Source organism: Heptranchias perlo, chromosome 2, assembly GCF_035084215.1.
Source record: "Heptranchias perlo isolate sHepPer1 chromosome 2, sHepPer1.hap1, whole genome shotgun sequence".
Classification (NCBI taxonomy): Eukaryota; Metazoa; Chordata; class Chondrichthyes; order Hexanchiformes; family Hexanchidae; genus Heptranchias; species Heptranchias perlo.
This window is the reverse complement of record NC_090326.1, coordinates 35,009,166-35,034,057: the sequence shown is the minus strand read 5'-3', so window position 1 is coordinate 35,034,057 and position 24,892 is coordinate 35,009,166. Positions and strand designations below refer to the sequence as shown.

General features: G+C 48.6%; 1 protein-coding gene across 2 annotated transcripts in view; it reads left to right on the top strand.

The window, feature by feature from the left end:
* The first annotated feature begins 1,022 nt into the window (after nucleotides 1-1,022).
* Nucleotides 1,023-24,892, top strand: part of LOC137337052 (CD83 antigen-like) — a 37,393-nt gene continuing 13,523 nt past the window's right edge. Inside the window, exons 1-4 of one of the 2 annotated variants that reach the window (XM_068001707.1) lie at nucleotides 1,023-1,136; nucleotides 1,326-1,450; nucleotides 5,777-6,002; nucleotides 17,812-17,912. In XM_068001707.1, coding sequence (XP_067857808.1) covers nucleotides 1,079-1,136; nucleotides 1,326-1,450; nucleotides 5,777-6,002; nucleotides 17,812-17,912 — 510 coding nt within the window. In that variant the 5' untranslated portion in view covers nucleotides 1,023-1,078. Of the gene's footprint in view, nucleotides 1,137-1,322; nucleotides 1,451-5,776; nucleotides 6,003-17,811; nucleotides 17,913-24,892 lie in introns of both variants that reach the window. The other variant, XM_068001706.1, reaches the window with a different exon arrangement.

The window sequence follows — 24,892 nt, the reverse complement described above, 5'->3', positions numbered from 1 at the left end:
GTTGGTATACCAAATCCTTTTACTTCATAATTCATACACTATTCCCTGGTCACTGGGCCATTTGTTGACATTTCTTGTCTGTCTGAAGCACACTTAAAAGTGTTTACACACATTCTCAGTTGCAAATTAAAAATATCTAACATCTCAGCTTCTCCCCTTTAACCTGAACCTCACCAGTAAGTATTAAGTACATTAGGGAAGGATCAGTACCTGAGAAAATATGTCCATGAAGGAACCAGTAGCCATAACTCCAGTAACTAGTTAGAAATAATTAAAAATAACAGAGAAGCTCGCTATGATGATGGGACAGTTATATAAGAAAGCCAGTAATTGTCAGGTCGAACTTAGGCCAGGCATAGGGAAGGCCAGCAGACTGTGTCAGCAGCATCATGGGCATGTGTCAGAGATGTCTCATGGCAATGGCTTTCTCTATTAGGTATCTATGCACTTGATGTCAATTCTGCCATAAGCATTGGGTCTCACTTAAAATAACTTGTGTATTTTGCACTCACATATCCAGCCTCAATGTCCGCCCTCTGAGGCAGGCTTCTCTGTCCTACGCCTTAAGCTGAGTTCTATGATAAGCTGCTGTATACATGTCACTTCTTTCTCAGCACTTTCACATTTTCAATGTTGGCATCTCTGTGAATCTACCCATCATGCTCATCATTTCATTTCAATCCTGTCATGTCCAAAACGCATTTCACCTGCAGACTGAGAAATTTAAAAAATGTGATGATACTTTTTTCCTGTAAATTGCAAGTGTCTGAATTTTACTTTATTATCCAGGTATCTCATGATTTTTTTTGTTGATCGCAACACTGACTGACAAACTGATACTAACATTAATACATACGAAATATCAACCGAACAGTTTAACTGCATACAAATCTACAATTTGTACTCATGACTTTGATATCAGCTTAGTTTCGTTTCCAGAATGTCTGTGACAGTGTTTCTGAGAAACGAAACTTAAGCGCGTAGGTTTCGTTTCTTGTGAAATCAGCTGGTTGATTTTTACTAAGGTGAACGCGTCCACTTTTTATTTGCTCAGTTATTTGAAAATTCAGTGCTGGCCATGGAAGTTGGGCTGTGCTGCAGACTGAAGCGACCGGGGCTTTTAATACTACAGTCAGGTAATTTTAGGCGTGTTTTAACATTCATCTTTTTTACGCAGTTACAGTCTGTGGCAGATTGTCTCCCCTTTTTCAGGTGGTAGTCCACTGCTTGTCCTTCAGTCACAAGCTTTGGGTTCGTTGTTTTTATTTCATCCGATTAAGAGTATGTCTTGACCTTTTACCCTGTGATTTTCCTTGCTTCAGCAGCGCTGTTCTTACTGGGTACAGAAGCTGTGACGGAAGTTAATGTAAGGTTGGGTGAAGGAGTAAAGCTGCCCTGTGGTGCTCAGTACAAATCTGGAGTTCAGTACCGAGCAATCAGCTGGTACAAGGTAAGCAATTTTACTGTAGTGTTTAAAGGTGCATTTAGACGATACTTGTAGCATCGGTGTAAAGCAGTCACACTTTGCGCTGATGATGTAGTTATGTAGCATGTCTATTTGCGTCCACATGTAATCGTGGCGTGACACAAATGCCCGGCGTAAAAGAGCGAGGAAATTCGGGAGGGAGTAGGTTATGCATATAATTACGGTACGTCCGAATTTCCTTGCTCTTTTATGCCTGTCTTTTTTTTTATTCGTTTGTGGGATGTGGGCGTCGCTGGCGAGGCCGGCATTTATTGCCCATCCCTAATTGCCCTTGAGAAGGTGGTGGTGAGCCGCCTTCTTGAAACGCTGCAGTCTGTGTGGTGAAGGTTCTCCCACAGTGCTGTTAGGAAGGGAGTTCCAGGATTTTGATCCAGTGACGGTGAAGGAACGGCAATATATTCCCAAGTCGGGATGGTGTGTGACTTGGAGGGGAACGTGCAGGTGGTGTTGTTCCCATGTCCCTGCTGCCCTTGTCCTTCTAGGTGGTAGAGGTCGCGGGTTTGGGAGGTGCTGTCGAAGAAGCCTTGGCAAGTTGCTGCAGTGCATCCTGTGGATGGTACACACTGCAGCCACAGTGCGCCGGTGGTGAAGGGAGTGAATGTTTAGGGTGATGGATGGGGTGCCAATCAAGCGGGCCGCTTTGTCCTGGATGGTGTCAAGCTCCTTGAGTGTTGTTGGAGCTGCACTCATCCAGGCAAGTGGAGAGTATTCCATCACATTCCTGACTTGTGCCTTGTAGATGGTGGAAAGGCTTTGGGGAGTCAGGAGGTGAGTCACTCGCTGCAGAATACCCAGCCTCTGACCTGCTCTTGTAGCCACAGTATTTATGTGGCTGGTCCAGATAAGTTTCTGGTCAATGGTGACCCCCAGGATGTTGATGGTGGAGGATTCGGTGATGGTAATGCCGTTGAATGTTAAGGGGAGGTGGTTAAACTCTCTCTTGTTGGAGATGGCCATTGTCTGGCACGAATGTTACTTGCCACTTATCAACCCAAGCCTGGATGTTGTCCAGGTCTTGCTGCATGCGGGCACGGACTGCTTCATTATCTGAGGGGTTGCGAATGGAACTGAACACTTTGCAATCATCAGCGAACATCCCTATTTCTGACCTTATGATGGCGGGAAGGTCATTGATGAAGCAGCTGAAGATGGTTGGGCCTAGGACACTGCCCTGAGGAACTCCTGCAGCAATGTCCTGGGGCTGAGATGATTGGCCTCCAACAGCCACTACTATCTTCCTTTGTGATAGGTATGACTCCAGCCACTGGAGAGTTTTCCCCCTGATTCCCATTGACTTCAATTTTACGAGGGCTCCTTGGTGCCACACTCGGTCAAATGCTGCCTTGATGTCAAGGGCAGTCACTCTCACCTCACCTCTGGAATTCAGCTCTTTTGTCCATGTTTGGACCAAGGCTGTAATGAGGTCTGGAGCCGAGTGGTCCTGGCGGAACCCAAACTGAGCATCGGTGAGCAGGTTATTGGTGAGTAAGTGCCGCTTGATAGCACTGTCGACGACACCTTCCATCACTTTGCTGATGATTGAGAGTTGACTGATGGGGTGGTAATTGACCGGATTGGATTTGTCCTGCTTTTTGTTGACAGGACATACCTGGGCAATTCTCTACATTGTCAGGTAGATGCCAGTGTTGTAGCTGTACTGGAACAGTTTGGCTAGAGGCATGGCTAGTTCTGGAGCACAAGACTTCAGCACTACAGCCAGGATGTTGTCAGGGCCCATAGCCTTTATTGTATCCAGTGCTTTCAGCCATTTCTTGATATCAGGTGGAGTGAATCGAATTGGCTGAAGACTGGCTTCTGTGATGGTGGGGATATCGGGAGGAGGCTGAGATGGATCATCCATTCGGCACTTCTGTCTGAAGATGGTTGCAAATGCTTCAGCCTTGTCTTTTACACTCACATGCTGGACTCTGCCATCATTAAGGATGGGGATGTTCACGGAGCCTCCTCCTCTCATTAGTTGTTTAATTGTCCACCACCATTCATGACTGGATGTGGCAGGACTGCAGAGTTTTGATCTGATCCATTGGTTGTGGAATCGCTTTGCTCTGCCTATAACATGTTGCTTCCGCTGTTTAGCATGCATGTAGTCCTGAGTTGTAGCTTCACCAGTTGGCACCTCATTTTTAGGTACGCCTGATGCTGCTCCTGGCATGCTCTTCTACACTCCTCATTGAACCAGGGTTGATCCCCTGGCTTGTTGGTAATGGTAGAGTGAGGAATATGCTGGGCCATGAGGTTACAGATTGTGCTGGAATACAATTCTGCTGCTGCTGATGGCCCACAGCGCCTCATGTATGCCCAGTTTTGAGTTGCTAGATCTGTTCTGAATCTATCCCATTTAGCACGGTGGTAGTGCCACACAACACGTTGGATGGTGTCCTCAGTGCGAAGACGGGACTTCATCTCCACAAGGACTGTGCGGTGGTCACTCCTACCAATACTGTCATGGACAGATGCATTTGCGACAGGTAGATTGGTGAGGACGAGGTCAAGTAGGTTTTTCCCTCGTGTTGGTTCATTCACCACCTGCTGCAGGCCCAGTCTGGCAGCTATGTCCTTCAGGACTCGGCCAGCTTGTTCAGTTGTGGTGCTACCGAGCCACTCTTGGTGATGGACATTAAGTCCCCCACCCAGAGTACATTCTATCGACTCCTGCGCCCGAACGCCTCTCGGCTCAATATCTTAGGGGCAGGGCCATTATAAAGAGCCATTTGCATGAATTTCTTGCAATTACCTATGTTCAAAACGGGTGTAAAGTTAAGCCCAGAATTTTAGGTGCATCAGGAAACAGTCATTTTTCTGGTGTTTTATTGCGATTTTTTTGAGCTGTTTGTTTTATTTATCCACACTAGAGACCTGCACTGTTTTTTCTTTGAATGCGCTTTCATGGTATCAGTATAAGTCACATTAAAAATTGTAAAGCTTCCACAATTGCATGTTCTTAAACATAGAGGCCCAGAAACTCAGCTGCCTAATGTTTGTTTTTCAGGTGCTAAGTGATCTACTAAGTCTTCATGGCGGGCAGGAAGCGCGCGCACATTTCCGGCCAGAAGGGCGCAGCCCGCCACAATGGTAGAGGAGGTTGCGCTGGCAGCAGGGGCGCACGCCAGCAATATTCTATTTAAATTAAGGTCCTGCACACCCGCTTTCCATTTTAGATCACTCCAGCGCTTCACTCACTATACGCTGACCTCGCTCAGCACAACATTGTGCTGACCGACAGCGCTATTTAAAGGAGCCATGCGGTACTTACAGGTTAGTTGCTGGTTCATTTTTTCTGGCTGCTGTTTGACTTCTAGGCATTTTTTGCTGTCTTGTATCACTTTGGAAAGTTCACTCTCGGCACAGAGAGAGGTTTTGCTACTCTTGCACTGTTGTTCCTCCTTGCCTCAAAAATAGTCAGGCTGCAGATATGGTTGGTCTGCCTTTGGGAATAGAGGACAAGGGGAAGCAGCAAGGAAGACACCACAGAGCAGGAGAACCTGCCCAGAAGAGGAGGATGGAGGAGGAGGACACTGCACATGAGGCCGTATCCACAGTGGGTCTTCAGGGAGCACTCCTACATCAACGTAAAGTTAAGGAACAATGTTTGAGGCGTCTTCGCTTCACCAAGGAGGCTGTCACCGAGCTATGTCACATGCTGCAGCCACAACTCCAGCCTCAAACCAGGGCATGGACAGAACTGCCTGTGGCTGTCCAGGTCACTGTCAACTTTTATGCCATGGGCATCTTTCAGGCTGTAACAGGTCTCATCAGCAACATAAGAATATAAGAAATAGGAACAGGAGTAGGCCATATGGCCCCTCGAGCCTGCTCCGCCATTCAATCAGATCATGGCTGATCTTCGCCCCCAACTCCACTTTCCCGCCCGATCCCCATATTTCTTGATTTTCCCGAGTCTATAATTATTTATGGTTAATGCAGGCCAGTAACAGGTCTCCAACCCACTATTAAATAGATAATTATGAATGGTTTGTAGCCCATGAATTGATTTATTGTAATCAATTGCTTAAACATTGCATCTGATTAATGATTTAGGTACACCTCATTCTTCACCATCTCAGACCTCTTTGAAAGCAAGGCTCATGAATTCCATTGGCCTTTTCTACATTTATTGGGTCTCTACGGTTGAGAACATTTTCTCATTTGTAAAATAGCATTCTTCGGGAATGTCATGATGAATGCCCTCTCATGGGCATGTACTCTCTGCAGAAAGAAATAGCATTGTTTGGTTCTCCTTAATTCGTGTAAATTTTTATATTTTTCTAGGTAGCTGATGATGGGTCCTTTTCAGGAATTGTTCGAAAGGATATAAAAGAGAACATTGACAGGAAGTATCTGGGTTACAATGGATCGGTTGAGTTAGCTTCTGCTATTCCCTATTCCTTGATTATTCACAATGTCTCGAGTGAAGACTTGGGAACGTACCGGTGTTCCTTTTGGGCGCCGCTTGGAGAACAAAACAAACAGGCAGACATGAGACTTCAAGAAGGGGGTCAGTATTTTATCGAAAGTCAAAGTTAGCATGCGGTTAAAAGAACAGTACTGTATATTCTCACTTGCCTTGCTCTTTTATCACATCAATATCACAGGGTAGATTTTATGAATTACCACTCCTGGTACAGAGATTTGCATGATGGGACCACAAATCAAGAATTGGTTAGAAGTTCTGCCTGTTAATGGATGGACAATCATGTGAGACGTGCTGACTTCCATACCCAAAATCCTTTATGCTCTTCTGTCGCATGAAGCCCTGCGCTGGAAGTGGTAATTCATCCATTCTACCTTCATATGCAATGTTGGCTCTTCAGCACCTTAAAGGGCCACACCTAAAGTTCCAATGAAATTATGAGTGGGTAGTGATACCCACAGTTGACTAATCCCACTCATGATATCATCAGAATAGAATAGCACCATGCCACAATAGGGGAGTTCCACACAAAAATCTGCTTCCTCACTGTCTCTGAAAGTCGATGAGGCATCGACTAGGAGACACTGATGAGGGATCAAAGAGGTATGTGACATTGCATGTTAACTAGGGTAACTTTGGGGGAAAAAAACAGAAAATGGCGTAGGCACTCAGCAGGCCAGGCAGCATCTGTCCAGAAAATGTGAGCCAGTTGACATTTCAGCTACAAACCCTCCCTCAGAACTGAAAGATGTTACAGGGGAACAGCACTGAAGGAGGAACAGACCGAGGGGAAAGGGGGAGTACACACACACAGAAATACACTGCATGATCAGTAAAGTGCTACGGGAGGGATCAGGAAATGGTTAAAGGGCGGCAATATTTTGTGCAGGAGACAAAAGGAGGCATAATGAAAGAAATCAAAGCAACGAGAGTATGAGAAGATCAAAATGAGGATAGATAAGTTGAATGGGAAGTACAAAAAACTGGCTAAGTGGAACTGGCTCCAGCGGCCCAGTAGTCTGGTGGAAAAAAGAAGTAAGTTGCCACCAAGGATGCAGACCACCCCCGCCCGCACTGTATTCCTACGGGGGAGGGATTGGGAGTCCCCTTGCCTATTAACAATCCATTCAACACTCCCCCTGCCCCCCCCCTCGCCCCCATATCCCCAGAAACGCCAGCACACCCATCCACGTTGCCAGTGAGACGGCCAGAGAGAAATGTAAGCCATTATTAAGGTCTGATGTTGTTCAATTCAATATTAAGGCTAGAGAGCTGCAAAGTACCTAGTACAAAAATATAGTGGTGTTCCTCAAAATTGCGTTGAGCTTCTTTGGAACAGTGTAGAAGGCCAAAGGCAGAGAGGTCAGATTGGGAGTGGGTCGGAGAATTGGAGTGGTAAGCGACAGGGAGTAGAGGATCGTACTTGTGGACAGAATTGTTTGGCAAAGCGATCGCCTAATCTGTGTTTGGTGTAGCCAGTGTAGAGAAGACTGCACCATGAGCAACAAATGCAGTGTACTAAGTTGGAGGAAGTACATGTAAATTGCTGTCTCACCCGGAAGGATTGGTGAAGGTGTTGGTGAAAGGGCAGGTGTTGCATCTCCTGCACTTGCATAGGAAGGTGCCAGGGGAAAGAGAGCGAGTGGTTGGTGTGATGGAACAGTGAACCAGCCTGTCATAAAGTAATCGTCCCACCGACCTGCTGAGAGAGTAAGATGTGTTTGGTGGAGAGATCGCGTTGGAAGTGGCGGAAATGGTGGAAGATGATCTGTTGAATGCGGAAGCTGGTGGGGCAAATGGTGAGTACCATCACTGTTCTGAGAAGGGGGAGACGGGGTGATGGTAGAAGCATAGGAAAAAGGACGGACTTGGTTGAGGGTCCTATCAACCATGGTGGAGGGGAATCCTCAGCTGTGGAAAAACTAGGGCATTTTGGAAGCACTGGTATGGAAGGTGAAATCATAAGAGCAGGTACAATGAAGATGGAGAATCTGGGAGAAGGGAATGGAGTCCTTGGAGGAAGCAGAGTGGGAAGAAGTATAATCCAGGTGGTTGTGGGAGGCAGTGGGCTTGTAATGGATATAGGTGGACAGCTTATGCCCAGCAATAGAGATCAAGAAGTCCAAGAAGGAAAGGGAAGAGTTAGGAATGGACCACGTAAAGGTAAGGGAGGCAGCCTTTGACTGTAAATTTGCATGGTGTATATAACTATTTCAAGTGTTAAACCAACTGTGAAAAACCCTGACGCTCACATTGGAGTTTTGACTGAGTTGTACTTGCAGCTGACAATACTTCTGTAACAAGAATGATTAGAACCACTAAAATGGCATGTTTCAATTAGACTTAACCATAAAGCAGTAGATTTTACAAATGAACACTCCTGATGCTGAGTTTTGCACTACAGGAGCACATTTCAGGAATTGGGACATGTAAGTCAGTGCTAATTTGTCAAATCTATTCCCATATTTTGATATGCTGTTTCAGCTTTAGGATCTAATTATTAATTTCAACCAATGGAAATTATTGGATTACCAAAATTCCAGTGGTTTTGATAATATTTTGGTGTCTTAAGATACAGGGCCAAACTATTTTTGATTTTGAAAATATATTTTTGGCTGTTGACTATAATAGAGATTGGAAAACTAAAATTATGAATGTCTGGTTTCAGTTTGGTTATTAATTGTAGGTATTAATAATATATCTTTTGTCTGAGAGAACTTGACTACATGAAATGCAAATGTTAGTGGTCAGATTAAATAAATGTTACTGCTGTGTCACAGGTCAGAGTGCGTCATGGCACCAGGGGTGACTGGAATCCATATTTTGCTCTGATTGCTAATTTTAGCAAAAAAGATGTGATTAGAGGGTGGTATAGAAACATAGAAAATAGGAGCAGGGGTAGACCATTCGGCCATTCGGCCCTTCGGCCCTTCGAGCCTGCTCCGCCATTCAATATGATCATGGCTGATCCTCTATCTCAATACCATATTCCCGCGCTCTCCCCATACCCCTTGATGCCTTTTGTGTCTAGAAATCTATCTAGCACCATCTTAAATATATTCAGTGACTTGGCCTCCACAGCCTTCCGTGTTAGAGAATTCCACAGGTTCACCACCCTCTGAGTGAAGAAATTTCTCCTCATCTCAGTCCTAAATTTCCTACCCCGTATCCTGAGACTGTGACCCCCTCGTTCTGGACCCCCCCAGCCAGGGGAAACATCCTCTCTGCATCCAGTCTGTCTAGCACTGTCAGAATTTTATATGGGGTTTCAATAAGATCCCCTCTCATTCTTCTAAACTCGAGTGAATACAGGTCTAGTCGACCCAATCTCTCCTCGTATGACAGTCCTGCCATCCCAGGAATCAGTCTGGTGAACCTTCGATGCACTCCCTCTATGGCAAGTATATCCTTTCTTAGGTAGGGAGACCAAAACTGCACACAATACTCCAGGTGTGGTCTCACCAAGGCCCTGTATAACTGCAGTAAGACATCCTTGCTCCTGTACTCAAATCCTCTTGCAGTGAAGGCCAACATACCATTTGCCTTCCTAACTGCTTGCTGCACCTGCATGTTTGCTTTCAGTGACTGGTGTACAAGGACACCCAGGTCCCTTTGTACATCGACATTCCCCAATCTATCACCATTTAAATAATACTCTGCCTTTCTGTTTTTCCTTCCGAAGTGGATAACTTCACATTTATCCACATTATACTGCATCTGCCATGCATTTGCCCACTCACTCAACTTGTCTAAATCGCCTTGAAGCCCTCTTTGCATCCTCCTCACAACTCACAATCTCACCTAGTTTTGTGTCGTCAGCAAACTTGGAAATATTACATTTAGTTCCCTCATCCAAATCATTGATATATATTGTGAATAGCTGGGGCCCAAGCACTGATCCCTGCGGTATCCCACTAATCACTGCCTCCCACCCCAAAAAAGACCCATTTATTCCTCCTCCCTGTTTCCTGTCTGTTAACCAATTTTCAATCCATGCCAGTATATTACCGCCAATCCCATGTGCTTTAATTGTGCTCACAAACCTCTTATGTGGGACTTTATCAAAGGCTTTCTGAAAATCCAAATAAACCACATCCACTGGTTCTCCCTTATCTATTCTACCAGTTACATCCTCAAAAAACTCCAGTAGGTTTGTCAAACATGATTTCCCTTTCATAAATCCATGTTGACTTTGTCTAATCCCGTTGATATTTTCTAAATGTCCTGTTATCATATCCTTTATAATAGACTCTAGCATTTTCCCTACTACTGATGTCAGGCGAACCGGTCTGTGATTCCCTGTTTTCTCTCCCTCCTTTTTTAAATAGTGGGGTTACATTTGTTGGTAGAAAGCATGGTTGGACTGTTCATCTGTATTTAGTACTGCTCTAACTAGTCCTACACTGTCAAAAAGGAATTAACAGATACTCGTGAAAGTATGAGACAAGCTGATTCGTACTTGTTAAGATCTTGCTAAATGTCATCAATGAGGAACTCGAGCCGCATTCTGTAGCTGCACAATTAAATTGAAAAGTATTTTACTCTAGGTTGGGCCTGGTGTGGAGTGAGTTTAAAGAATGGGAAGATTTCAGTGCATCTCCACAGCAGTGATGGAAGTGAATAGTATAAACTCGTGAGGAAGAGGGCTTTGGTGGTTCGGATGAACACCCTAAATTAAATACAGCTCATATGGGGGAGTGGACAGTGAAAATGGCTGGAAAGAGGAGCGGGAGCTCCAGGGTTTTAATTTCTCTTTGAGTTTGTTTCCATATTCACTGCAAAGTAGCTCTAAACTGTGTACTGTTTGATCAATGCGATAATCCCACCAGCAGGATGTGCATGACCATGGGTTAAGCAGCTGGTGATAAGTAAGCCTGGCAAGTGGCATTGAGCTTGGACAGCTAGAACACCAAGGTGACTGGCATGGTGCAACCTGTGTAGGTCCTTCCACCACGTTGTATAACTGATGAAGAAACTCTGAGGTGACAGCTGCTGGAAGGCAACACCTGGAAGATGGGTATGAGAATATGCCCTAGGCGCATAGGCCTTTCAGCCCCTCAAACCTGCTCCGCCTTTCAATTAGATCATGGCTGATCTGCATCACAACTCCATTTACCTGCCTTGCTTCCATGACCCTTAATATCCTTACCTAACAAAAATCCTATCAATCTCAATTTTGACATTTTTAGTGGACCCCCAGTCTCAACAGCTCTTTGGGGGAAGAGAGTTCCAGATTTCCACTACCCTTTGGGCTCAGTACCTGCCAGCAGTCGTCTCGTAGAGAGGCAAGTAGCTGCTGCTGAAGCTCCAGACCTCCCAACAATGACCAAAACGTTGGCTAAATTGAGCCTTAATCACAACCTCTGAAATAATCCTTTTCGAACAGAGAAATCAAATCAGACATTCTCACTAACATAGCCCCTGTTAAAGAAAACGTTATTAAATTCCAGAGGAATTATGGACGATTATTTGTGAAGGTCAGTGGATAATAACAAAATGTAGATATGCTGAAGTTAAGGCGGGCGATCAGGAGAGCTCCCAATGGAAATCACTGACGTTGATGTTAGTGTGGTTCCTTAGAACGAACATGTGGGTCATTGCATTCAAGACAGTAAATTGTGTAACAGAAGGGTACTGGCATGATCCCAAGGCAATTGTGCAATTAGTTAATTAATCTCAGGTTGGGTGTTACAAATTCAGCTCTGCTGCAAATACCATCTCAGAATTGTGAGTTTTTAGCTGTTCACAATGATTTCTGATGAAGACAAGGAATGGGCCAACTGGAGATGGGGGCATATAGAAATAGGACCTGGAGGCAAAGATCATATCCTACAAAGAGGGTCTACGGAGGAAAAGTGACCTTAGTAATGCAGGAGCGGTGTCAGACAAGGTTGGGACATTGTAGGAAGCAACTATTGACTGTTAAGTGCTAAGGACTTGGAATCTAGACCACGACTCTGCTTGTAGCTGTGAAGGTCACAGCTGTGCTCAACATTTTGCCCAGTGGATCACTTCAGTCACATGGAAGGGATATCTCAAGCACTAGCCAAAAACTATGTCCAGCTGCATTCAAAATGTGACAGATGTACCATTCCAGAATGATAACAGGCTCATCAGTTTCCAGTGAGGAACAGATTAACAGTTTCAGCGGTAGAAACAATTTTATTCCATTGTTGCCTTTCCCAAAGTTTCCATTTAGTCAATGTGCAGGTGGTCTGTAAAACACAAATCACTGGGAGCCACAAGCAGACACTGGCCACCAGTGGCATGAGTAGGAGACCCCAGAAACTAAGGCACTTCAACATGCCGATCATCTGTGGGGGGATTTGTGGCTAAGTGTGGCAAATCTTCAGTGTCCTTAAGCAGCAATTCAGGTGAATTGCTCACTTTGGGGTGGGGCATTACAATAAGTGCAAAATTGAACTGAGTGAACTGTATCTTGGCTGTAGATGAGTTAACATATGCACAAGAGGATGGGGACAATCTGGCAGATAAGAGGAACACATCCAAACCCTTTATATTAATGTAGAAAAGGGTGCTCAGATTTCCATGTAAAAATTCCTGATACAAATTATCTGCCACAGTAATGCACACGTTTTCCTAAAGTAATCTTAATAGCGATTCCCAGTGCCTGCACTTGCTGCTGCCCTCTGGTTACTGTAATAATCCTGAGGGATAGGGATATGAAAAGGTGGAATTGTGGCTTTTCCTGCACTTGGAGAAAGTTAGATATATAAAGCAGAAGGCTCTGTGAAGGAAGAGATGGAGAGATATTGTAAATGTGTGGACACTATGTGTATGTAATCTCACTGTGTGTCTATGTATCTGTTATGATACCGTCTGTATTCCCTAGTGAAAGCCATTCAACTGGTGAATGGCGGCTTGTCTGACTAGACAACTTCAGATTGATCAGAGGAGATGGTGGAGGGATCAGTGACGCTCCATGATGATGTGGTCATGGAGCAACAATTTGTTGACCAGTCACTGTGGAGAGCTTATTGCCTTTAAGCAAAGCACCTGGACAACTGTGTCCAGGGCTTTTTGCCATTAGCAACAGGCTGCTGCCCTAACTTTCACCATTCAGTTTCTAGGGTCTGCTACTCATGCCACTGGTGGCCAGTGCCTGCTTGTGGCTCCTAGTGATTTGTCTGAAGATAGACCACTGTATCTCCACAAGGTCAAAGAGACTTTGCTCATAGTTGACCATATCTCCACTCTGAGATGCTACAGTCTAGTGCCTTGATCACCGCTGATTACTTCATAGCACCAATCAGACCATTTTGGAATGATATTACTTAGCCTCTGAATCACCAAGGTTTCCGTTGCAGTCACCATATTGGTTGTTGGTGGACGGCAATTCCAGCACATTATGGATTTCAGAGATGGAGGTGTTTGTCTTGTAGATGACTGTCTCCATTATTCCCAGCCTCTCACCCATCATAATGTGTACAGTGCCACTGTAAGAAAGCTTCGTGTGCCGGGAGGACATATCGGGAACTCAGGGCAAAGGCCAGTGGATCCTGCAGGATTTTCTTTCCATCTTCATTGCTTCAAATTTTGGCTGCTGCCTTTCATGGGCTGATTCAGTGCAATTTCCCATCCCTGCCCCCACCATAAACTATAGCGAGTTCCCAGTGATAGCACTATATCTGCCCATAATGGGCCTATGAAAAAGTAATTAAGACTGACCTTGGAGAAATCCCTTATAGTTAGTCCCGTGCGATATTAGTGAGTGTTGAGTGAGCTGCTCATCGTCCTCTCTCCTTTAGTGCTTTAATTGGAAAATTCACCCTCTAGTTCTTTGATGGCAACAGGTGCAATAATTTATCTGTAACGGTATGTACAGCTATTGTATTTGAGCTTATGTAGTACATCGCAGCAATGAGAAGTGCAAAAAATGCCATAGCAACAACAAAGAACACCATAGCAACACATAGACATGGAGTACAACAGAGCAGCATTATGCATCACTTTGTACTGATCCACTTTGGAATTTGGTTATGACTCACATACTGGACTTGTGTGTGCGTGCTTCTGTGGGTAAGGGCAAAGTTCTACTAAATTTGTTTTGTGTGTCTGCTCAGAATTTTGCAACATAAATGTATTCTGTTGCAACACAAATCCAATGCTGTATTCTATCCCCCACCTCCACCATTTGCAACAGCTCATCTCGTTTTCTAGCGCTCTGTAAAAAAGAGGAGCTGAAAGCAGTAGAAATGTTTTGCCTAAGGTCCATTAATCAGTTTTGAGATGAGTCCCTGCTTGTACAAAATGCCGAACAAAAGAGAATTAATCATAGCATTCTTGCTTTTAACAAAAAAAAACAAAGCATAGTGACCTCTGTGCTTTTTGTTGCTTACTAATTATAGGAAAAAAGACAAAATCTGGGCTTTTCACCCTTGAAAGGAGGTATTTGAGAGGTGAGCTTATTGAACATTAAGAACAGGAGTAGGCCATTCAGCCCTTCAAGCCTTCTCCGCCATTCAATTAAATCATGGCCGATCTGCACCTTAACACCATCGACCCGTCTTTGCTCCGTATCCCTTGATACCCTTACCTAATAAAAATCTATCGATCTCAGCCTTGAAAGCTCCAATTGACCCTTTGTGTGAAAAAGTGCTTCCTGATTTCACTCCTAATTTTAAATTATGTCCTCTTGTCCTTGATTCCCTCACCAGAGGAAATAGTTTCTCCGTATCTACCCTATCAAATCCTTTCAACATCTTAAACAGCTCGATCAGATCACCCCTCGATCTTCTATACTCAAGGGAATACGCGCCAAGTTATAGTGGGGATATAAAATAGTTAACGTAATGGAAGCGATAAATTCTGAAAATTATTTTAAATTAAATTGCAAGTGTAGGACAAAGCAGCACAAGTTCGAACTTGCTGGGACTGATATCAGGAGGTTGTTCTTCGCACAGTGTGATCAATACATGGAATGGACTCTCGGTTAGATTAGTGGAGGTGAAACCCCTAGAATCATTTAAGAACTGATTGGGTGCTGCAGTGGGCTGACATAAGGATCATCCTATAATGGATGAACTAAGATCGACCAAATTCCTTCCTCATCCATAAATATTGTGTCATATCCTTTCACGGGTGGTGCAGGATTAGGAATGTGCTTTCTGATGTATACTGTGGTTCTGCTGCAGCCACTGTAATACTGCAGCTGTGAGTCATGTGATTGATACAAAGTAAAAGTATTACCAGCCTTACTGATAACTGAAAGATGTAGGCCTCAAGTACAGAGAGAAGTGGGAGATTTTACGAGTCTCATTAATAGCCTCATTAATCTGGAATGCATTGCCGGAAAGGGTGGTGGAAGCAGATTCAGTAGTAACTTTCAAAAGGGAATTAGATATATACTTGAAAAGGCAACATTTGCAGGGCTATGGAGAAAGAGCAGGGGAGTGGGACTAATTGGATAGCTCTTTCAAAGCGCCGGCAAGATGGGACGAGCAGCCTCCTTCTCTGCTGTATGATTCTATGAATAGCAGGGAGCATTGCCTGCCAGCATCACAAATTGGACGCACTGCCCGTTAAAATGATGGTCAGACAAATGTGGGCTTGAGTTTCCCATTGCATTGCCAGAGGATGAAGCTGCCTGCTAGCAGTGGGTCAGTATTACTGGTGAACCTCCCATTGTGCAGTTTACAGTAAGCCAGAGGATGCACTGTTTATAAGGTCAGGAGCATTGTACCAGAAAAAACACAAGGTGAATTTTTGCACGGGGTTCTCCTGATTGTCCACCCTTTGAGATAGATATATTTCTTAATGCTAAAGGGATCAAGGGATATGGGGGAGAAAGCGGGAACAGGGTACTGAGTTAGACGATCAGCCATGATCATTTTGAATGGCGGAGCAGACCTACTCTTGCTCCTATTTTCGATGTTTCTACATTTCTAACTTCGGTGGAAGAGCCACAGGAACCCGGGATAAACAGCGGCGGTTTTCCAGGGTTTCCACGGCTCTTCTGTTGAAGTTACAGCAGAAGATCAGGAGAACCCCCTGTGGAAATTCACCCCCCAATGTACTATTGTGCTGTTAAAGTATAGGTGTGTGTTCATTTCTGACTACAAGATGTAATTGCACTGAATTCTTGAAATGAATGATGGGGTCGATTGCAGGTTGGACTATAGATCGGAATCCTGAGCTTTATTTGTGGGAAGATCAATTAACAAGCTGCGGATATTCTGGCTCCGTCATTAAATATACAACAGAAGTTTGTATTAGACAGTGTGTAACGTCTGCATTGTAATGTCGGAAATTTGACTTCTGGAGTTTGATCTATTATAGACAGAAGAAAATAGTTTGTATTTGCGATGTGCCAAGTGATGCCATTTTCCCTCTGACTGCAGCTTTCACACTAGAAATGGTTTTTAAAAATCCAAAAATGAGGCCTCCTGATTTTAGGGTTAAACCTGATTATTTTATTTTTTCTCCCCCCCCCCCCCACTTTCTGTGAAGCACTTTCTAAAAGTGCTTTATAACTGCTGCGGGAGTAGTCACCGTCATGGTGATCATGACAACATCAGTTGGCTATGGCTGCTGTAAAGGACGGAGTGTGTGTGCACACTGATTATTAGGATATGGCCTTGGTGGTTTGTTACATTCTGTTTTACTTGAGTGGTGATTTCTCTGGGATGTGTAAAATATTTGTGGGTCAGCTCTAGCTCCAGTGAGAATTTCTTTCTCTTTTTGTACTGCTGTGTGTTGCAGAAAGGTTGAGGCTAGTTATGTTGTGGGAGTTGCCATGGTTACAGCTTACACTCGATAATCGTGAGGACGCAGCTGTTCAGTTTAGTTTCAGATAAATAATTCTGTATTTCACGTACGTGATGCATGCCCGTTATCTTGTATCATGTTTATTTTTTTTCCCTCACTAGTTTTCTTGCTGCCCTTCCTTTGCTCTCCTCACAACAATGGCCCCTTGCTGCGTTGTGGTTCTCCGCGCACCCTTCATCCTCCACTACCTCACTCAAGTGGCTATTGTTCATGCATGAATTGTAACAGTGAATGTTGTCAAGCTGTTCAACCAAGGGCTGGGGTGGTAGCACAGCCATGCCCAATCCCGTCCTCACCTTACATCCAGTGAGGTGCACTCTGTGGCTCAGTTGGTAGCACACTCTCGCCTCTGAGTCAGAATGGTTGTAGGTTCAAGTCCCACTCCAGAGACTTGAGCACAAAATCCACGCTGACACTCCAGTGCAGTAGTGCAGCGCTCCCTCAGTATTGGAGGTGCCATCTTTCGGCTGAGACGTTAAATCGAGGCCCCACCCCCACACCCCCGTCTACCCTCACAGGTGGATGTAAAAGATCTCATGGCACTATTTGAAGAAGAGCAGAGAAGTTCGCCCAGCACTGTGTTCTGGCCAATATTTATCCTTCAACCAACATTACTAAAACAGATTATCTGGCCATTATCTCATTGCTGTTTGTGGGACCTTGCTGTACGCAAATTGGCGTCCATGCTTCCTACATTACAACAGTGACTACACTTCAAAAGTACTTCATTGGCTGTAAAGCACTTTGGGACATCCTGAAGTCATGAAAGGTGCTATAGAAATGTGAATCACTCTTGTAGCAGGGGTTGGTGAATAGTGATCAGAAATGGAACCCTGCCTGATTTGTCTTTCTTATCCCTTCCCTCAACCAGGGTGCTGAGGCAGATTGTAGTGCCCAACTGCCACCCAAGCTGAGATCAGGCAAGTTAGCACAGATTGAGAATCAAACTTGAGCCTTTCTCAGAAGAAGCTTGAGGCTAATATAGCTCAATTTTTCACTAAGCCATTGGCATCTGTTGTACACTTGCGAGTGATGTGTGTTATATCAATATTTGTATGCTGCATGGTTTTAGATACAGGGATGTGATTTTTTTTTGTTGATACAGATGATCCCAATCAATCTGAAGGAATAAATTGGATCACGCTGTCGTTAATTATAGTGGGAGTTTCTGCTCTTCCTGTTCTGTGCATGTATCTTGTGTACATGGTAAGTTACTTATTATTTGTTTTTTGAAAAAGGTGGATCCCTGTCATTCACAGACTGTGGGACAGCACTGATACCGAAGGCGGTCCCTGTCACTCACCACACACTGTGGGACAGCACTGCTACCGAAGGTGGTCCCCGTCACTCACACACTGTGGGACAGCACTGATACCGAAGGCGGTCCCTGTCACTCACCACACACTGTGGGACAGCACTGATACCGAAGGCGGTCCCTGTCACTCACCACACACTGTGGGACAGCACTGCTACCGAAGGCGGTCCCTGTCACTCACACACTGTGGGACAGCACTGATACCGAAGGCGGTCCCCGTCACTCACACACTGTGGGACAGCACTGATACCGAAGGCGGTCCCTGTCACTCACACACTGTGGGACAGCACTGCTACCGAAGGCGGTCCCTGTCACTCACACACTGTGGGACAGCACTGCTACCGAAGGTGGTCCCTGTCACTCACACACTGTGGGACAGCACTGATACCGAAGGCGGTCCCTGTCACTCACACAATGTGGGACAGCACTGATACCGAAGGCGGTCCCTGTCACTCACACAATGTGGGACAGCACTGATACCGAAGGCGGTCCCTGTCACTCTCACACACTGTGGGACAGCACTGCTACCGAAGGTGGTCCCTGTCACTCACACACTGTGGGACAGCACTGATACCGAAGGCGGTCCCTGTCACTCACACAATGTGGGACAGCACTGATACCGAAGGCGGTCCCTGTCACTCTCACACACTGTGGGACAGCACTGCTACCGAAGGCGGTCCCCGTCACTCACACACTGTGGGACAGCACTGATACCGAAGGCGGTCCCTGTCACTCACACACTGTGGGACAGCACTGATACCGAAGGTGGTCCCTGTCACTCACACACTGTGGGACAGCACTGATACCGAAGGCGGTCCCTGTCACTCACACACTGTGGGACAGCACTGATACCGAAGGTGGTCCCTGTCACTCACACAATGTGGGACAGCACTGCTGCCGAAGGCGGTCCCTGTCACTCACACACTGTGGGACAGCACTGCTGCCGAAGGCGGTCCCTGTCACTCACACACTGTGGGACAGCACTGCTACCGAAGGCGGTCTCTGTCACTCACACACTGTGGGACAGCACTGCTGCCGAAGGCGGTCCCTGTCACTCACACACTGTGGGACAGCACTGATACCGAAGGCGGTCCCTGTCACTCACACAATGTGGGACAGCACTGATACCGAAGGCGGTCCCTGTCACTCACACACTGTGGGACAGCACTGATACCGAAGGCGGTCCCTGTCACTCACACACTGTGGGACAGCACTGATACCGAAGGCGGTCCCTGTCACTCACACACTGTGGGACAGCACTGATACCGAAGGCGGTCCCTGTCACTCACACACTGTGGGACAGCACTGCTGCCGAAGGCGGTCCCTGTCACTCACACACTGTGGGACAGCACTGCTGCCGAAGGCGGTCCCTGTCACTCACACAATGTGGGACAGCACTGATACCGAAGGCGGTCCCTGTCACTCACACACTGTGGGACAGCACTGATACCGAAGGCGGTCCCTGTCACTCACACACTGTGGGACAGCACTGATACCGAAGGCGGTCCCTGTCACTCACACACTGTGGGACAGCACTGATACCGAAGGCGGTCCCTGTCACTCACACACTGTGGGACAGCACTGCTGCCGAAGGCGGTCCCTGTCACTCACACACTGTGGGACAGCACTGCTACCGAAGGCGGTCCCTGTCACTCACACACTGTGGGACAGCACTGATACCGAAGGCGGTCCCTGTCACTCACACACTGTGGGACAGCACTGATACCGAAGGCGGTCCCTGTCACTCACACACTGTGGGACAGCACTGCTACCGAAGGCGGTCCCTGTCACTCACACACTGTGGGACAGCACTGCTGCCGAAGGCGGTCCCTGTCACTCACACACTGTGGGACAGCACTGATACCGAAGGCGGTCCCTGTCACTCACACACTGTGGGACAGCACTGATACCGAAGGCGGTCCCTGTCACTCACACACTGTGGGACAGCACTGATACCGAAGGCGGTCCCTGTCACTCACACACTGTGGGACAGCACTGATACCGAAGGCGGTCCCTGTCACTCACACACTGTGGGACAGCACTGATACCGAAGGCGGTCTCTGTCACTCACACACTGTGGGACAGCACTGCTGCCGAAGGCGGTCCCTGTCACTCACACACTGTGGGACAGCACTGATACCGAAGGCGGTCCCTGTCACTCACACACTGTGGGACAGCACTGATACCGAAGGCGGTCTCTGTCACTCACACACTGTGGGACAGCACTGCTGCCGAAGGCGGTCCCTGTCACTCACACACTGTGGGACAGCACTGATACCGAAGGCGGTCCCTGTCACTCACACACTGTGGGACAGCACTGCTGCCGAAGGCGGTCCCTGTCACTCACACACTGTGGGACAGCACTGATACCGAAGGCGGTCCCTGTCACTCACACACTGTGGGACAGCACTGATACCGAAGGCGGTCTCTGTCACTCACACACTGTGGGACAGCACTGCTGCCGAAGGCGGTCCCTGTCACTCACACACTGTGGGACAGCACTGATACCGAAGGCGGTCCCTGTCACTCACACACTGTGGGACAGCACTGATACCGAAGGCGGTCCCTGTCACTCACTCACACACTGTGGGACAGCACTGATACCGAAGGCGGTCCCTGTCACTCACACACTGTGGGACAGCACTGATACCGAAGGCGGTCCCTGTCACTCACACACTGTGGGACAGCACTGATACCGAAGGCGGTCCCTGTCACTCACACACTGTGGGACAGCACTGATACCGAAGGCGGTCCCTGTCACTCACACACTGTGAGACAGCACTGATACCGAAGGCGGTCCCTGTCACTCACACACTGTGGGACAGCACTGATACCGAAGGCGGTCCCTGTCACTCACACACTGTGGGACAGCACTGATACCGAAGGCGGTCCCTGTCACTCACACACTGTGGGACAGCACTGATACCGAAGGCGGTCCCTGTCACTCACACACTGTGGGACAGCACTGATACCGAAGGCGGTCCCTGTCACTCACACACTGTGGGACAGCACTGATACCGAAGGCGGTCCCTGTCACTCACACACTGTGGGACAGCACTGCTACCGAAGGCGGTCCCTGTCACTCACACACTGTGGGACAGCACTGATACCGAAGGCGGTCCCTGTCACTCACACACTGTGGGACAGCACTGCTACCGAAGGCGGTCCCTGTCACTCACACACTGTGGGACAGCACTGATACCGAAGGCGGTCCCTGTCACTCACACACTGTGGGACAGCACTGCTACCGAAGGCGGTCCCTGTCACTCACACACTGTGGGACAGCACTGATACCGAAGGCGGTCCCTGTCACTCACACACTGTGGGACAGCACTGATACCGAAGGCGGTCCCTGTCACTCACACACTGTGGGACAGCACTGCTACCGAAGGCGGTCCCTGTCACTCACACACTGTGGGACAGCACTGATACCGAAGGCGGTCCCTGTCACTCACACACTGTGGGACAGCACTGATACCGAAGGCGGTCCCTGTCACTCACACACTGTGGGACAGCACTGATACCGAAGGCGGTCCCTGTCACTCACACACTGTGGGACAGCACTGATACCGAAGGTGGTCCCTGTCACTCACACAATGTGGGACAGCACTGCTGCCGAAGGCGGTCCCTGTCACTCACACACTGTGGGACAGCACTGCTACCGAAGGCGGTCTCTGTCACTCACACACTGTGGGACAGCACTGCTGCCGAAGGCGGTCCCTGTCACTCACACACTGTGGGACAGCACTGATACCGAAGGCGGTCCCTGTCACTCACACAATGTGGGACAGCACTGATACCGAAGGCGGTCCCTGTCACTCACACACTGTGGGACAGCACTGATACCGAAGGCGGTCCCTGTCACTCACACACTGTGGGACAGCACTGATACCGAAGGCGGTCCCTGTCACTCACACACTGTGGGACAGCACTGCTGCCGAAGGCGGTCCCTGTCACTCACACACTGTGGGACAGCACTGCTGCCGAAGGCGGTCCCTGTCACTCACACAATGTGGGACAGCACTGATACCGAAGGCGGTCCCTGTCACTCACACACTGTGGGACAGCACTGATACCGAAGGCGGTCCCTGTCACTCACACACTGTGGGACAGCACTGATACCGAAGGCGGTCCCTGTCACTCACACACTGTGGGACAGCACTGATACCGAAGGCGGTCCCTGTCACTCACACACTGTGGGACAGCACTGCTGCCGAAGGCGGTCCCTGTCACTCACACACTGTGGGACAGCACTGCTACCGAAGGCGGTCCCTGTCACTCACACACTGTGGGACAGCACTGATACCGAAGGCGGTCCCTGTCACTCACACACTGTGGGACAGCACTGATACCGAAGGCGGTCCCTGTCACTCACACACTGTGGGACAGCACTGCTGCCGAAGGCGGTCCCTGTCACTCACACACTGTGGGACAGCACTGATACCGAAGGCGGTCCCTGTCACTCACACACTGTGGGACAGCACTGATACCGAAGGCGGTCCCTGTCACTCACACACTGTGGGACAGCACTGATACCGAAGGCGGTCCCTGTCACTCACACACTGTGGGACAGCACTGCTGCCGAAGGCGGTCCCTGTCACTCACACACTGTGGGACAGCACTGATACCGAAGGCGGTCCCTGTCACTCACACACTGTGGGACAGCACTGATACCGAAGGCGGTCTCTGTCACTCACACACTGTGGGACAGCACTGCTGCCGAAGGCGGTCCCTGTCACTCACACACTGTGGGACAGCACTGATACCGAAGGCGGTCCCTGTCACTCACACACTGTGGGACAGCACTGATACCGAAGGCGGTCCCTGTCACTCACTCACACACTGTGGGACAGCACTGATACCGAAGGCGGTCCCTGTCACTCACACACTGTGGGACAGCACTGATACCGAAGGCGGTCCCTGTCACTCACACACTGTGGGACAGCACTGATACCGAAGGCGGTCCCTGTCACTCACACACTGTGGGACAGCACTGATACCGAAGGCGGTCCCTGTCACTCACACACTGTGAGACAGCACTGATACCGAAGGCGGTCCCTGTCACTCACACACTGTGGGACAGCACTGATACCGAAGGCGGTCCCTGTCACTCACACACTGTGGGACAGCACTGATACCGAAGGCGGTCCATGTCACTCACACACTGTGGGACAGCACTGATACCGAAGGCGGTCCCTGTCACTCACACACTGTGGGACAGCACTGATACCGAAGGCGGTCCCTGTCACTCACACACTGTGGGACAGCACTGATACCGAAGGCGGTCCCTGTCACTCACACACTGTGGGACAGCACTGCTACCGAAGGCGGTCCCTGTCACTCACACACTGTGGGACAGCACTGATACCGAAGGCGGTCCCTGTCACTCACACACTGTGGGACAGCACTGCTACCGAAGGCGGTCCCTGTCACTCACACACTGTGGGACAGCACTGATACCGAAGGCGGTCCCTGTCACTCACACACTGTGGGACAGCACTGCTACCGAAGGCGGTCCCTGTCACTCACACACTGTGGGACAGCACTGATACCGAAGGCGGTCCCTGTCACTCACACACTGTGGGACAGCACTGATACCGAAGGCGGTCCCTGTCACTCACACACTGTGGGACAGCACTGCTACCGAAGGCGGTCCCTGTCACTCACACACTGTGGGACAGCACTGATACCGAAGGCGGTCCCTGTCACTCACACACTGTGGGACAGCACTGATACCGAAGGCGGTCCCTGTCACTCACACACTGTGGGACAGCACTGATACCGAAGGCGGTCCCTGTCACTCACACACTGTGGGACAGCACTGATACCGAAGGCGGTCCCTGTCACTCACCACACACTGTGGGACAGCACTGATACCGAAGGCGGTCCCTGTCACTCACACACTGTGGGACAGCACTGCTGCCGAAGGCGGTCCCTGTCACTCACACACTGTGGGACAGCACTGATACCGAAGGCGGTCCCTGTCACTCACACACTGTGGGACAGCACTGATACCGAAGGCGGTCCCTGTCACTCACACACTGTGGGACAGCACTGATACCGAAGGCGGTCCCTGTCACTCACACACTGTGGGACAGCACTGCTGCCGAAGGCGGTCCCTGTCACTCACACACTGTGGGACAGCACTGCTGCCGAAGGCGGTCCCTGTCACTCACACACTGTGGGACAGCACTGATACCGAAGGCGGTCCCTGTCACTCACACACTGTGGGACAGCACTGATACCGAAGGCGGTCCCTGTCACTCACACACTGTGGGACAGCACTGCTGCCGAAGGCGGTCCCTGTCACTCACACACTGTGGGACAGCACTGCTACCGAAGGCGGTCCCTGTCACTCACACACTGTGGGACAGCACTGATACCGAAGGCGGTCCCTGTCACTCACACACTGTGGGACAGCACTGATACCGAAGGCGGTCCCTGTCACTCACACACTGTGGGACAGCACTGATACCGAAGGCGGTCCCTGTCACTCACACACTGTGGGACAGCACTGATACCGAAGGCGGTCCCTGTCACTCACACACTGTGGGACAGCACTGCTACCGAAGGCGGTCCCTGTCACTCACACACTGTGGGACAGCACTGATACCGAAGGCGGTCCCTGTCACTCACACACTGTGGGACAGCACTGCTGCCGAAGGCGGTCCCTGTCACTCACACACTGTGGGACAGCACTGCTATCGAAGGCGGTCCCTGTCACTCACACACTGTGGGACAGCACTGATACCGAAGGCGGTCCCTGTCACTCACACACTGTGGGACAGCACTGATACCGAAGGCGGTCCCTGTCACTCACACACTGTGGGACAGCACTGCTGCCGAAGGCGGTCCCTGTCACTCACACACT